The sequence below is a fragment of the Camelus dromedarius genome, chromosome 2 (genome assembly GCF_036321535.1).
Source record: "Camelus dromedarius isolate mCamDro1 chromosome 2, mCamDro1.pat, whole genome shotgun sequence".
Classification (NCBI taxonomy): domain Eukaryota; kingdom Metazoa; phylum Chordata; class Mammalia; order Artiodactyla; family Camelidae; genus Camelus; species Camelus dromedarius.
In genome coordinates, this window is record NC_087437.1 from 62,909,799 (window position 1) to 62,926,231 (window position 16,433).

General features: G+C 41.3%; 1 protein-coding gene across 18 annotated transcripts in view; it reads right to left on the reverse strand.

Annotated features, from left to right (window-relative positions):
• The window catches only part of KALRN (kalirin RhoGEF kinase), a 608,090-nt gene that overhangs the window by 242,986 nt on the left and 348,671 nt on the right, over positions 1–16,433 (reverse strand). For 11 of the 18 annotated variants that reach the window (XM_064494420.1, XM_064494411.1, XM_064494431.1 and 8 more), the window contains exons 16-18: positions 9,668–9,787; positions 3,540–3,758; positions 198–347 (exon numbers count right to left, since the gene is read on the reverse strand). In XM_064494420.1, the coding sequence (XP_064350490.1) occupies positions 198–347; positions 3,540–3,758; positions 9,668–9,787 (489 nt within the window). The remainder of the gene's footprint in view (positions 1–197; positions 348–3,539; positions 3,759–9,667; positions 9,788–16,433) is intronic. The other 7 variants (XM_064494426.1, XM_064494419.1, XM_064494482.1 and 4 more) reach the window with 1 other exon arrangement.

Here is a 16,433-nt window from a genome sequence, read left to right on the forward strand (position 1 = left end):
GCTAGAAAAAGCAGGGGTATGGGAAGCCCACATGAAGCAGGGAGAGAGAGAGAAAGAGACAGAGTCAGAAAGGAGGAGGATGTGGAGGTGATGGTGGTGGTGGTGGTGGTGGTGGAGGTGAAGAGAGGGGAGAGAGGGAGACAGTGGATGAAAAACAAGGCTAAAATCCCAGACCTTGGATGACAATGTGCTCTGACCTTAAGAAAGGCCTCCTTTTGCTCCAGATGTTTACTAATGAGTGGAATGACGTGGTCGATCTCTGCCGCTGGCCCCAGTTTATCTCGTCCACCGCACCAGTCCTCATCTCTCCGGTATTCTTGTTCTAAGCTCTCCAGGACACTACAGACCTAATGAATCATAGAGGAAAAGACTCAGTAAATTAATCATTTAAGAAGTATTTTATGAGGACCTTTAGCCAAGAGGTTCTTGCACAAGTGATGTTTTTCCATTGGAAATTCAATTTGTAAACTTAGGTACGCAGTGCCCCTGAGACATCTAAGAGAAGTCCAGGAGGTGGTAAGAATCCAGCGTCTGGAGCTTGGGAGACAAATTACTACTGAGATACAGATTTTGGAATCATCTTCTGACAGTTGATGGTTGAAGGCTGAAGCTATGGGGGTTAATGACATCACCTAGGGATGGGATACAGAGGTAGAAAGGAAGAGAGACTAGTAATTTGGGGGGGGGTTCAAAGTGTTTATATATATGATATTGCTATAACCTCTATGATAGGTAGAACAGGAAAAGGAGGTTTGGAGAAGACCCTTGGATTGTTCAACCATCAGTATTTGAAGGAAGTAGCTTTAAGCAGAGGTAAAGAAGGAAGTTGCCTATGTTGTATGACTTAAAGGCTACAAAAGAATGCTAACTTTCCCCTCCCTGGAGAAAAATATCCCAGCCAAAGTGTTTCAAGGTACTGCTGTAAGCCAATGATGTCTCCAGGCCTGCTGTTGCAAAATGTACATTTCCTTCAGAGGGATAACAAATTTGGGTTAACCTAAAAGATGGTTAAGAAGTCTTTCAGCTCTAAACATACTCAAAAGGCTAAAAGCATTTCAAATGGAGGCTTGGAAGGTAAGTCAGGTTAGGTGTGGCAGTAGGAGACCCAGGGCAGCCTAGGGTCAGAGTCGAGGGAAGGATGCAGAAAATAGGAACTAATCTCTATACCTTCCTTTAATAGGCTGTAATTACATACCTGGCCATGACAGCAGAGGAGAGCAGCTCTAACTATCCTTGGCCTCCTCTGTCTGAGAAAGTCATCCCTTTTGGTGGCATTGGCTAGGATGCTTACTGAGTTATGAACTGAGCTGAAAAATAAGCTGCAAGATGTCCCAAGAAGAACACCCTCATAGCCAACATGCTTCCTATGTCGTGAGAAGGCTTGTCCCTGAACTCTAGCTGGTTTCTTTAGCACCGCACACTGCTCTTGTGGCAAGGCATGAAAACACGCAGGAGGCTGATATCTTCAGAAAAAACAGATTATGTACACACAAAAACTTTAAGAAAATGAGTACTTAACATCTGTCCCATGATAGTATCAGACTTAAAACCAATCAGTTTGGGAGCTAGAAGAAATGGAAAAATTATCCAGTGTTAGTCCTCTAATTTAATAGGTGAAGAATAAAAAATCTAGAGGGATAAAGTGACCTTTGGCAAGGTCAGTTCAAGGTCAAATTTCTTGACTTTTCAAAAAAAAATTTTTGTTTTACTTTTTTTTTCAGGGGGTGCTAACTAATTAGGTTTATTTATGTATTTCTTAACAGAGGTACTGGTGATCAAACCCAGGACCCCGTGCATGCTAAGCACGTGCTCTATCACTGTGTTATATCCTCCCCCTCCTGACTCTTAATCTAGTGCCTTGTCCCCTTCAGCATCTTCAACTATCTCAAATTAAAATCCACATGTGATGTTAGGCAGGGATTGAGCCTCATTTTTTTTCATATGGATATTCACTTCTTTAGCACCACTTGTTGAAACGACTTCACTTATTGGATTGCTTTGTCAAAAATCAACTGACTATATATATGTGGATCTACTTCTGGAACCTCTATCCTGTTCCACTGTGTCTATTCTTACACAAATACCATTCTGTCTTGATCACCGCGGCTTTAGAATAAGTCTTAAAATCAAGTAGTGTAATTCCTCCAACTTTGTTCTTCCTTTTCAAGATTATTTTTGTCATTCTAGGTTCTTTGCTTTTCCATGTAAATCTTAGAATCAGCATATCAATTTCTAAAATAAAAAAGAAGCTTGCTGGGATGTGACTGGGATGTGTTGAATTTATACATCAACTGGGGAAGCTCTCTGTCATGTTAGTCTGCTGCTCCCTCTCCCGTGGAATCAAAGGCATCATCTCTCTGAATTACTGGAAGGAGGTCTGAGAGAAGGTGTAAGATGAACACTGGCTGCAGGGCCCTCTAACAGGCATGTTACCTTTGCTCCGAAATAGACTTTCCCATGGTCCCTGTAAGTCACCCAGAGGAGAATGTTTCTCTGATCAATTTCTATCAAGGACTGATTTGAATGAGGAAAGTATTTTATGCTGAATAAAATTACTCCTATCTTAAACCTCTATCTCATAAAGATAATTCCCTAACAGCACCCAAATCATTTAAAAATCCTCTTAGCCCTTGTGCATACTGCTGTACAGAAATACTAGTAATGGGGTTGCATCTTTATGGCCCTGCTGTATGTATCTTTTGCCTTTTCTCCCCCAGCTGCACCATCCTACCATTTAGGCTCATAGTTCTCCAATGACAGAGAGCTGTTTCCTCCATCAAACTGGGAACCCCATGAGCAAAAGAGCTGTGTGTTTTTCAAGCAGTACATACCGCCTGACTGTGGTAGATTAGATTATGTTCAGCAAATTGTCATTCTCCTCTCTCAACCTTCATAGGAGTCATAGGCTGCCCTGTTTCACTGATACTGGCTTGGCCATGTGAGTTGTCGTCAAAAGGAGGCTAGAGCGTGTGACACAAGCAGACTTGAAATGTGCTTGCACAGCAGATTTTGGATGCTTGCACTCCTGCCTTTCACTATAAATGTGCCTTTAGTAGCTGCTGATCAAGAAGGATAACAGACATGGAAACAGATCTAGACCCAGTCTACAGCTTGGAGCCTAGCTCTACCAAACTCAGCCAAGATCAGCTGAACTCCAAATACTTAAGCAAAAAATAAATTCTCATTGTTTTATACCACTGGTTTTGGGGGGGGTGATTTGTTACACACCACCATTGTGGCAACAGCTAACTGGTACACCACTCAAATTTAGCATTCGGTGTAAACCTACCCAGTTTCCACTTCAATGCCTAAATATGATGAATTTGAGAAATTTATAAGAAACAAATCACAAGGTCCACTCCTCTAATGGAAAGGATTATAAGGAAGCAAACTGCAGTGTCTCCACAAATCATTCTTCTACTCTCAAAGGCTCAGAGGACTGGCTTCTTGCCAGGAAGATTCAGCAGATTTGCAGTGTGAGGCAGAAAATAGCCCTCCATCAGTCTCAGCCCCACACAGTCCACAACCCTCTCTCTCACCTGTTCAGAAGTTTTGTAAAAGGCCACTGAGGCATTGACCAGTTTTAGCCGGTCTTCCATCTTCAGCATGAGCTGCTGCCAGTGGAGGGCCACCTTCTCAGCGCATTCCCGGATGGCGTCGGCATCGTAGTGGCCAGCCTGGAGCAGTGCCTCAGCTTTCTGCTGCACCTGCAGGGCGCTCTGGTGTGTCTTCTGCAAGGAAGTGGCATGAAAGAGGGACTGGGCACAAGGGGAGGAGAGAGAGGTCCGTGGGAATGACCCAGGCGTGGTATGGGAGGGGGTGGAGTGAGGCGTGAGTGGAAAGATGCAGAAAAGTTAAAAAGCTTTAAATGACTGATTCAAACATGCTGTCATGATGATTCAATATATCATTGTTTTAAAAGCATATTTAGAAAAAGTATATCATGCATTTTCATTAACTAATTGCTCAGGTCCTTAATTTCTGCCCCCACTCCTTCTCTCCTACTTGCATCACTCTGCGTTTTAAAGACATTTCAGTTGCTGTGCTAGTGAAATGCAGTTATGTATAAATATGCTCCATGATTGATTCATACATTAGTTAAATTTCCTTTGCAAATCTAATTATAAATTAACTCGTTGTGCGTTTTCAGAGGAGATTACTGCTGTAGTCCCATTTTACAGAGCAAATAAACATAGAGCATAAAAAACATCCCCATGTAACAAATCTCAGCCAATAATGCAATCATTTTAACATGAATGATCAGTTTTAAAAGGATTCCAGTAGAAGGAAGAAATTTGGCAGGTTAATAAGCAGAAGAGTAGCATCTCACACCATCTCTTAGTTACCTCACCAAGGGAGCAGAACAGCACAGTAGATAATTCAGCTCAACACATAACCCTGCATTATTACATTATTTAAGTTTGCCTTTATGATAATATATATTGTAGAAAGTTTATTTTTTGATTCAGGCTAAATGTGGTTTGCATTCTCAGTTCACATTAACTGTGGAAGGTGAAGAGAACAGGTTGGAAAACTGGGTGGCAGGGAGAGAGCCAAATGGGCTTAAAATTTATTAAAATAAAGGACTGATGTGGATGAGCCATATGACTTTTTTTTTTAAAGAGGTAATATGATCCTCACCTCAGCTGCTGGGATCATTTCAACCCCATGGCCCAGTGCTAATTTGGCTTTTGCACTTGGAGGAGAGTATAGCTTAGCCGGCAGTGGAAAAGGGCAGCTAGCAGCCCAGTAAATTACTCCTGAATGATTTCTGCCCTCGTGGGCAGCAGCACTGGGACCATTCTCCAGGCCACTCCATTCAGCACTCCCCGTATGGGAGTACAACCCTTCCTCTTTTCACCCCTACCTCCCCCTTCACCCTTATCCCAGTCGGCAGTCTACACAGTCCTATGCCTTCTTCCCAGTCTATCAGCCACCTCCTGGCTTCCCTTCCCCTGCTCCTGAATCTGTCCTCAGTATTCGCTATGTTAACACGATCTCCTATAGTAACCTAGACTCCCTCATTCCCTTGCTTTGCCCCTGAGTCAGCCTTCAGTCCTGATTGACCACATTAGCATCTGGGTTCCTAATTTCTGGATGAAGCTAGAAAAGGTAAACTAACAGGCAGAAATGACCCAGTACAAGTCTCTGGCTTCTTTCTGTTTTACATATTGGGACCAATTTCTTTTACTGTCTCCTAAATGCAGAGGTACCCCAAGGTCCTTTCTTGGTTTCTGTCCACTACTGCAGAGTTCTCATCCATTCCCTTGGCTTCTATCATCTCCTCTTTGTAAATGACCCTCCAGTCTCTATCTCTCGCCCAACAACTGACCCTCATCTTTAACTGCCTTTGGATGTGACGGTGAGCTGCCTGCCACACCTCTCACCCAGGTCAGTAGCACTGATTTGGATGATCTAGCTGTCTGCCCCATGTCAGTCACTTACAAAGATGCATTGTTAGTACAAATGAAAGATCTTCCAAGAGAGAGGAGGAAACGTCACCAATGAATGCAAGTGGCTTTACTGCCCAACCAAAGCCTCCACCTTTCTCCCACAGCCCTGCTCAAGCTCCACATATAAAACTAAACTCCTCTTCCCCCTAAAAGTCTTCCCACTGCAGTCCGCCTTCTGTTGATGGTGCCCTCCTCACTGCCACCTAGGATTACAATCATGTCATCATCCTTGCCTGCTGTCCTCACCCCGAATCCCAGTCCTGCTCTCACTTCATACCTAGACTGCTGTGGTGGTCACCCAACTAGTCTTCTTACTTTCTATTACTAACCCGCCAAACTCATCCCTTACACTTCTGACAGATTAATTCTCTGCAATAGGAAGTGTTTAGATTAAGTGACTTCTAGCATCCTTTCCAATAGCTAAAACTATAATTTTATGCTCCAAGTATCACTCCCCTCTCTCAATTTAGATGCTTTCAGTGATCCCACATTGCTATGAAATCAAGCCCAAACTTTAGAGGATTTCATTAAAAGCCCCTCACATTGTGGTCCCAATTACTTCTATAACATCATTACCTACAACTTCCTTACAAAACCAATTGAACCACTTTCTTGTCTTTGCCATCTTCATTCTCCCTGCCTTTAAGGAACACCCCATAGTCTCTCCTTGTCTGTGTTCCAGTCTTCCTTGGAGACAAAGCTCAGTTCCAACCTTCTTCAAAGAGCCCTTCTGGACAGACTGAGACTCACTAAAAACGACCCTCTTCTAAATGCCTATATCACTCATCTAACAGTTGGCTGATTTTCTATACTTAGATGGTGAAACTCTCAAGGCAAGGACTGTTTAAAAAAAAATCACTTTAACAGCTGTCATTTAACCAGCAGGTGTATACTCCGTGCAAAGCACTGTACTTATGCATATTTTTTTCTAGTTCTCATGACACTACTACAAGGTGGATATTATTATTCCCACTTCACAGATTAAGAAACTGAGGTTCAGGCTGGTTAAGTGACTTGCCCAAAAATGTACAACCAAGGAGGTGATAAAACCAGGTGTGACCTATTCCCAAATCTATGTCCTTTCCACTCTTTCACACCACATCATTTTACCTCTAGCAATTAGAAAGGTATCTACAATTTCTCATGAAGAGGAAGGTTCGCCAAATGAACATTAGTCATTATGATAATTATCTGGCCTCTCCTCAGTATATGAAACCAGCATATAATTGTCATCCTAAACTCGTTACCATGTCTTTTTCTCTGAGACTGGAGGAGTAACTTTAGTTTTCCTACAATTCATGCTATATAATAAATCCTTTTCCTTATTCTGAAACTCATTATTATCTAATAGTCCTGGGAGCCCCTTCTTCCCTTTACTTTCCTAAACTGTAGACTCTTCTTCATATGACATAATCTTTGCTTTACTAAGCTTGAGTCATTATTTTGCATTTATTTCTACCATTATCTAATCCTACTGAGTGCTGTACCTTGGAGACACGGATTATTGAGGATGTTCATATTTAGTAGGAGTACATGGAAGAAAACTGAACCAAATCAACTGAATTTATTATCCAGTTTTAACTACTATTTCTGCCATAATGCTTATGCTTAAAATGCATAAGAGGATTTCAAATAAAAATGGATTTTAAAATCAAGCCTGTCTTTATGATGTTCACAGTCCTTGAAGACACATCAGCCACAACATCTCGGATACTAACAAGTAATAACCTGGGTTTGCTGAAAAAGCCATGTCTCTGAGTGCTGGGTACTACTCTCCACTCTGAATGGCCCTGGAGAAGTTTTTCTGAAACCAAGGCTCCTTCAGATAAACATTCTGACCTTCTCTGGGGAAACCAAAACCTTCAGACTCATGATGTCACCCAAGCAAGGGTGAGCAAACATCTTGGTCTGCCCATGACAGTTCTAGCATTTGCTGATTTTTCTGGCTTAGTTATTAATAAATCCCTCCTTCATTCTTAAAAGTGTCTCAGTTTTAACAATAAATTATCTGATCATCTTACCCATAGCTTTTTATTTTCCCTTCTGGAGCCCAAGGTTCTTTCTTAGGGCCCAAAATGTCAAATTATGTTCCTTATCAGTGATCACTGTAAAGGCCTCCAGGAACATCACCAAAATGGGTTAAATCAAACCAGACTAGTTAGATGTCCTTTCAACTTGCTTAAATCCTCCCTGGCCTATTTCCCCCCAGTGTAGAACCTGGTCTAAACTGACACATTTAGAGAGAAGGCCAAGGCCACCTGGAGAAGGAACACATGTTGAAATTCTGGTTCTGTTCTCTTCAATATTCTAGCCATGCTGCAGACCCTGCCTACCTTCCACTCCCAAGATCTTCCAGAAATCCCACCTGTTCTGTCCTCTTGAGCCCACAGACATAAATTCTACAGGGGTCTATATCTCAACATCGATTTCAAGGATATTTGATCAAGTTGCACCCATGAAATTAAACAGACATGTATATGCTTAGTGAGCCTCCATTCTGTAAGGATGCAACAGCATCTAATGCAAATTAATACAAACACTGCACTTGTATACAAGTCACGTGGAACTCAGTCATTTCAACAGCACTGCTAATGCATTTACCCACTATTTTCTACTTGCTCATTGAGACGCTCAAGGGTGTCATGGTTTTACTTGCCCAACGTTTGATTAAGGGACTGAAAATTTAATTACCTGAACAAAGCAGGTAAACCTTCACATTCAAGATAAACAAGGAGGCGGTATAGCCAAGGGCTGTGTTCTCTCCGCCTAGCATCCCTCACAGCTCCATGCCCTGCCTCTAGTATGACTGCCCAACCTTCATCATTCTCTTCAGTGCTGCCTCTCTATGGGGCCGTGCCACTGTGTGCCTGATTCTTGAGTATAACCCCAGTCCTGATTTCTCCTTTACGAGGAATAGATCTTAACGCTCTCATATTTGGGCATGCCAATAAAATGCAGCAGAGACAGCTGACGATGATAAAACTTCTCTCCTCCGGTTAGTTCTTCCTTAGAAAATGATTTGCCCATGCTGCGTGTGTGGTATATAGTTTATTTTTAAATCTCAAATCTCAGACAGGACTCTAATTCTAGCAATGGTTCCTAAGAATATATCAGGCATCTTATAGAAATATGTCATTCGTGACAATGTTTAAATGTTTTCACATACGAGATAGTTCTTGGAAGATTAGTAGAAATCAATCAATACTAGTTTAAAATGGCTAGATATCTGTTGGATTACTGTATTAAAGATATACTTACTGGTATACACAGTTAAATCTTTAATCATTGTTGTATTTTTTCTGGTAGAAAACAATACTTTTGCATTTCTTACACACTCAGAAGTAGGCTGAGTTTCATACTAAACCACAAGTAATGAACAAGTAATTTATCTCTTTTCCCATTGGTGCTGAACTTATTTTATTTTTAACATAGTGCCCATGTCCCATTTCCTACTCTTTTCCCCATGTCACTCTAAAGCAATCAGCTCAAGTCTCTTTGGGAAGGAAATATTCTAGCAGGAAGGATAATTAAAGGTATTATTTAAAGCAAGACAAAGTTTATATCAGACTATCATAAGTGGAGTTTTATTTTAAAATAGCCTTTAAAACAAGTCTTGGTTGGTGAATTTCTGGTTTCAGTTTAATCCTTAAATATGACTTTCATTAGCACAACTGAATAACTGAGTTCAGTGATGCATACTACCTAGAGCCGTCTGCTCCCGTGCGCGCTGCTCTTGTTAAAAGGCAGAATCTGACAGTAGAACCTAAATATTACATGTAAACTAAATGTTTAAAAATGGAATCCTAATTTGCTAGTAACTTCTGCAGTGGTTTATCCTCAATTCTGAGTGATCTTCAAGTAGAAGTGACTTCTGAACTTTTAGTTTCCCATTTCTCACATGGTGAGTAGTCCGTTAACATATAAAAACTCAATGCACTGCAAGCCTTGAAGGTTAAAGTTACAAATAAATAAGAAAGATCCACATTAGTAGTGTGAATACTTGTCTTCTAATACCAGGCTTCCTTGGGGTGCTGAACCACTGCATTTACTTCTCCATCAATTCTTGGGTGACAGGGAGGCTACCTGGCCCATTTCACTAGAAAGAGTGATGACTTCAATAGATAAAGAAGTGCCCACATCTTGAGGAATCATCCTGCCTAAGGTGCAGAGCAGAAAGGGGAAGGGAGGCCAGTATAGCCGGATTTGGGTGTTACCTCGATGGCCAGTTGGAACTGCTCATGCTCCCGCTGCAGTTGCTCTGCTTCAGACAAAGAGCTGGCGTTCACCAGGCTGGCGTTGAGCATTGACTCCCCATTGCGGATCCATCCCAGGACCTAGAACACAGGTGTCAGGACAAGAACATAGGTGAATGGAGCTTCCACAGAGCTGCTACCTTCTGTGATGGATCCTTCAGCCAGAGAGCTCATTATCTTCTACCCACAGTTGAAGAGAGGACAGGACGGGTCTAGATAATTAAAATCTCCCTAATTATGCCTGCATCCTGTGCCACAAGAGACTTATTTTAAGTACCAACCTCATTCCCAGCATCATGTTTTCTTTTCAACCTTTATAACTCCTCAGTCCATTTCCTCACCCACTTAGTTTAAACATTACTTTATCTGATTGCATTGTATGTATGTTTCTGAAGTTCCTTCTGGGACATAGTAAGGTATAAATGAATAAATTCCATCTGTTGGTATCGTTTTCTTTTTTTTAAGGCCCATGTCAAATATCAACAACTTTTTGAAATCTCCCATACCTAACCACTCCCATTAGAAACAATCTCTTCATCATCCACTAAAACCAGACCATTTTGTATGTACCACCTCTGTGGCACTCACCACAGCCTGCCTTATTCTGTTATTTTGACTTCTGTTTTGACCATTCTCTCCCTCCCTCCCACCTCCTTAGAACATAAACTCCCAGAAGACTAGAGTGATATATTAGTCATATTTTAATCTGACCCAGTTCCTAGCATAGTACCTCATGTGCGACAGGTATGTAGTAATGTTTTTAAAAGAGTGAACGACTACCTATGGAAAATACACTGAGCAGTGGGTCCAATCTCCTACATCTTGCAAAATAGTCAAGAGTAGGCAGGTTTGAGCTTTGATTGGTTAAATAACGCAAAGGGAGAAGAAGGAAAACAAGCAAAATAGTATGAATTGTCTACACACTGGACCATTAGAAAGAGGGAGTATGTTCTAATTGACTTAAATTATTTAGAGGCTATGGCTAGGCTGAGTAAAATTTCTAGGTGACCTTAATTAGTACTAGGGGAAAGAAAACTCAGCTAGGGAATATTAGAATAGAAGGAGAAACAGCTGACACTGTCTAGACAGTCTCGGCTGAAATGGAGACGTGGCAATTATCCAGCTAATAGAGTCAAGTGCAAATAATCCAACCAGAAGTATTAAACCTTGAAAATCTACCTTGTGTCTGATCATCAGAAAATTGCCAAATATTTGCTTTATTAAGGCATCTGAGAGTTTGCTTGGAGAGGAAATAAAAATTCTTCTGAAATTTTGAGATCAGTAAATACCATCCATCTGTTACTTCAAGGCAAAGCAGAAGACACCACAATCTGTTTCAAATAGTTTCAGATTTTTTTCCTTCTCTCAACTTCTTCATTTAAACAGTTAGAAAAATACTAAGCCTGGTCTCCTATTTCATAAACCTCACAGGTATTTCTCAAATTCCCTCCTTGGGCAGAAAATGACTGATGCCCTATTGTGCACGGATAACATCGGGACATAAACCCCACTGAAGCAGGGCTATTTGGATTGAGATGTTAATTCATGGGCCGCCTGGCAGATTGTGGATAAGATGCCAATCTGTAAAGCAATTAGTTGCAGGAAATAACTGCTCAGAGTGTATGTGTGAAATCTCTGATGCCACTGGTGTTCTGTGGCTGGCTGACTAGAGCTGCTAATGATTTCTGAAAGCTGGCTGGAAGTTTGGGGACATGCACACACGAATTGCATGCCTAAACGCTTCTCATCTTTGGAAAATGGAGCTTACAATTTATAGTTTTGAACTATGGAAGTCCTTCTGCCATGATTCACTGCATTTTGCTTGGTTCAAGATTCATTTAAAGGTGTCAAAGAAACATTTTCTCAATGTGCATCACAAATCAATGCTTGGGGGCAATTTGACTCCCTCTGGGCCTCCTGAGTCTTGCTGGAATATTTCCTTTCTGGTCTCAGCCAACTGAAAACATCAGTTAGAGCTATGGTTGTGGGATCCCCATCTAACAGGTTGTTCATTTAGAAATATAGGTTTCAGTCTCTCCATCTTTCATTAAATCATACCATAACCTTGATATTCTTGTTCATTTTTATTTCCTAGATGCTGTTTATAAAGGCATTCCAGGCCTTCAGCATGGGAGATTTGATTTTAGAAAGATAAAAACGTATGGTAGTTTATTTAATCAATGGCTTGGCTTCAGGGGTGGGACAGATGCTGATGATTAAAGTCCCATGCATTTTCATCTTCCCAAAATCAAATCTCCCATGTTGAAGTCCTGGACTCAGTCCTAGAAGCTGAACTGAGGCAGTGTAGAAAGAGCACAAAATCGAAAGGCAGAACACGTGGCTTTGTTACAACCTGGTAAAAACACTTAACCCCTCTGAACCGCAACTTTTTCATTTGCAAAGGTAGGGTAACAGTGCCTTCCCTTCTGTACCAGGGTTGATGCAACATACTGTGAAATGCAAAGCCTGACTGATGACGGTGGTGCTGGTGAGTTTTAGTTTTGAGGCAAAGCTAGGTAGGTAATGCTATGATTCTTCACTTATACCTCTCACAATGAGAAGAGAAACTTTAAGAATATTGATTTTTATTCTAGTATTTGTAGAGCCTTATTGGTTTATTCTGATGTGATGTAGACACTTTAGCTGTTTTGTTATCATCTTTGTACTCTGATCAATGACAACTCTTGTTGGTATGATTTTCTATTACTGTTTTTACAAAACAGAAATAGACTCACAGACATAGAAAACAAACTTACGTTTACCAGGGAGGAAAGGGGGTGGGAAGGGATAAATGGGGAGTTTGAGATTTGTAGATACTAACTACTATATATAAAATAGATAAACAAGGTCCTACTGTATAGCACAGGGAACTATATTCAGTACCTTGTAATGGCCTATAAGGAAAAAGAATATGAAAAGAAATCTGTATTTATATCTATACCTGTATCTATATATATAAAAACATAACTGAATCACTATGCTGTATACCAGAAATTAACACAACATTGTAAATTAACTACACTTCAATTAAAAAAGATTAAATAAGAAAAAAGATTACTTGAGCATTCTTTAAATAATTATGCTTTGCATAATAACAATAAGTTTTCTTTTTACTAAAAAATACTCTATTACTGTAATCCTTTATCTTCCTGGTTCATAAAATTGGTGATTTATTCTTCTGTGAGCATCCAAGTGAGTGAAAGGCAGCAGCAGAAATTTTGTAACAAGAATGAGAAAATGTTGGTCCTACTGATCTTGAGCTGTGTGACTTTGGAAATGTCATTTAATCTCTCTGAGGCTCAGTTTTCTCATCTGTCATATGGTAAGTCACAGGGTATAGATGAAATGAAATAACTAACATAAAAGTATTTTGCAAACCACAAAATGTGACCCTTAGAACGAACATTTTATGTTGGTCATCCACCTTAGACAACAGTTTACCTATAGGTTACATGGTCTTTGAAGGTCACGTTGAGCCCTAACATTCCTTACTTCTTTCAAAATTCAGAGACTGTCCTGTGACCACAGGATAACAGAGAAACTTGGCTCTGTAGAAATGAGGGTCTGGAAGACCCTTGCTGCTTGGGGACTTAGGAGCTAGGCTACAAATTCAGCTCGGTCAGAGCTGAGAGGGGGAACTGAGTGATGGAGATATATTGCATCCTCAGGCCAAGGAAGCTCAGATGATCCCGTGTTAGGAGAAGAATGGATGTGATTAACTGGACGTGAATGTCCACAATGATGATGCCATCGAAGCTGGGCAAGCTGGATCCTGTGACTTCGCAGGGTAGGGCAGCTGCTCACATAGGCTGTGTTCTCTAGGTAATGCTGACAATAAGGCTATGAGGGACACTGATTCTAACTCCTGCTACTGCAGATGACTTATCACAAGGCACAGTCGTTTCTGAAACTCCAGCCACAGGAAAACCATCAGCCCCTCAGACAGTAACTGGGAGCCTGCCACATTTCTAGTGCTTCTTAGTTTGAAAAATTCACGGTTTATGAGATTATACATGTTCATCCTTCATGGTTTTACAGGCTGTGACTGTGTGTCTTGTTAACAAATGGATAGTACTTGTCCCTTTGGCTGCCTCTCTTTTGGATCTACTCCAGCTCCTTTCTAACTTTTATGCACAGTGAACAGAACAAAACACCATATTCTCTAGAGGAACATGAGAAGGTAATATGTTCTTCTTTGTTTTAAATTCCCATCTTGATCACATGCAAATTTTGGCCAGTATTTGGTCCATGGGGGTAATTTAAGGCAATGTCTTTAGTAGACAAATAAGCATGATTTCTTTCTCCATAGCTTAGAGCTCCAACATCTTATAAATCCATTTCGGCCTATTTTCTGCTAAATGCATTGCTCTGTAGGAATACATATGGAAATTCAGTTAGTTTTATGCCCATTAAATAGGTTTTTCAAACCTTCCTGAATTATCTAATAAATGTGAGGTCATCCTTACCAGAGTAGCAATTTTCCTGGAAAGCAATCAGAGCATTCTGTGGGGTCTGGAGAATGGTCTAAGCTATTTTTCTAGAAGAAAGGGAGCACCTGGGTGGTCCAGGGCCCTATACCATGAGCTGGAATCAGGAGAGCAGCTTCCCTTCAAGGCTCAGTGTTTCTCTGGAGGGGTTAGGCCATTTATTTTAGATACAAAGTCCTGTATAATCCCTTCAGAAAGAAAACCACTTGCATTAATCAGTTTCATTTGCTCTAAATGCTTAAAAATAATTTTCAGTCCAATTTCTGTGACATCATCATTCCTCAAAGCTTCAGTTTATATAACTGAAGTGGCGTTAACTACACTTACGGGTATGAAGGCCAAATCTAAACCTTTAAGTGATGAGCTCTAATGACAGAGCTGTATGATGACACATTGCTGTCCTCTCCCTTCCTGTCCCCACTGATGGCATTTCAATAAGGTCTTTTCATTCTTTCTTTCTTCCCTTTTTTTTTTTTTGAGAGTAACTTCAAAAGAGAAACTCTGGAGCTAGTGTCTAAATTTAGCCCCACTGATCAATACTGACATCTAAATTAACTCCCTGTTTCCAAGTGTCAACAGCTTCCAAATCAATATTTCCCACTCCACCAACGTCCATCAAACACAAACACCTTCTCTGAAACTGCATCAGACGACTCCCAAAAGAAAGAGCCCATGTCGACAAGGAAAACAAGTCTGTCCAATGAGGCATGGTGGCTTAACCGTGCAGGCAGTACCTCGGCGCCTCCAGGGGCCGCCGTCCTTTGCAAAGGCCTTCACGGGTTTCCTAAAGGCTGACCCGAGCCATCCAGTCCCAATTTGAACTACAACTCCCTTTGCATCATTCCTGCCATGATGGAGAGAAGAAGGAATGTTCTCACTCCCACAGACGAATACTTTTTTTTTGTCCTCCAGTTCATGAAACACTTAATGGGAATGTATACAGATATTAGTCAAGCCTGGGTTATCCATGGACGGATGATCCACTTCCCCACTTGACAAACTACCTTTCATCGTCCCAGCTCCCCATCCTGTGCAAAATGTATACTTGGAGGATGAAAATTCATTTCATTTCCATTTTCATCTCAGTCAAGAAAAACATAATTAGGAAGCTGGCCCTATTATTAGTGCTGTAGCGAAAAATAAATAAAATAAAACACCAGGAACAAAAGCAATGGCATATATTTCATTTCAAAGTCAATTAGGAATAATTTCCCTGTTATCTGGATATTTTATTCAGATGACTGTGAAAAAGGAGAATGGAGGAGAACTCCCATGGCCTGCTGGAGCCACTGACTCACCAGGCAGGCGCCGGCCCTCTGCCACGGTGCTGCAGCAGACTGCACTCTGCTGGAGGGCTTCTTTCTATTTCTCCCGGGACTCCAGGGTGGGAGAGGGGCCCAGCAGAGGCAAACTGTAGGACCTTGGATTCATGAGGCCTGGGCTCAACTTTGAGCTAACTAGTCAAGAGGCCCTGGGAGCACTAATCCTCTGGTCCTCAGTTTCCTCATTTGTAAAGTAAATGTATATCACAGTCCCCCATGGGCCTGTTCTCCTTAAGTGAGATCCCACGTAAGAAAGTACTTCTCCTATGAAAATAAAGACTATCATTACTGCCAAGAGGTTCAGAATTTGTATACTCATCACTGCACTGGGCTAGCTAGGATTCCTCCCATGTCCCCATGAATAACAGGTCTCTCCAGGGACTCAGGTGTGACCCCAGGGCAATTAAACAGAAAAGCAGCAGTGGTCTGGCTTTGCCTGGGGCTCAGTGATTTCACCTGAGCTCAAGACGGATCGTCAGCACAGAGAGGGCGGGCCCTGGCTGAGCACTGATTGGAGAAGAAGGAGGGTAGGGAAGATCATTTTGCATATTATAATAAATAATATAGAATAACTAAAAGAGAAGCATCAGCAAGGAATACCCTGAATAAAAGGGCCTGAGCAATAAATAAATAAAATATGATGTCTTTTTTTCTTGTGCTAAATTAATAGACAAATGTAAAAACTCTAGCAGTCACTGTACATAAGGAAAAAAACATTTAAAAGAGGAAGATGTATCTCTGCTTAGGATACTTTGGGTGGGGCTCTGCTTAGAGGAAGCAGGTGGATGGGGTTGCTTGGGAAAGTGTGGAGCGGAAGGAGTAAACACTGAAGTGCTGTGGAGTCTGCCCTGCCAGGAAGCCGTCCTGGACCCATGGAGGGTGATGGTGAGTTCAGTGTGACCTTTGTCTGGTGACTTC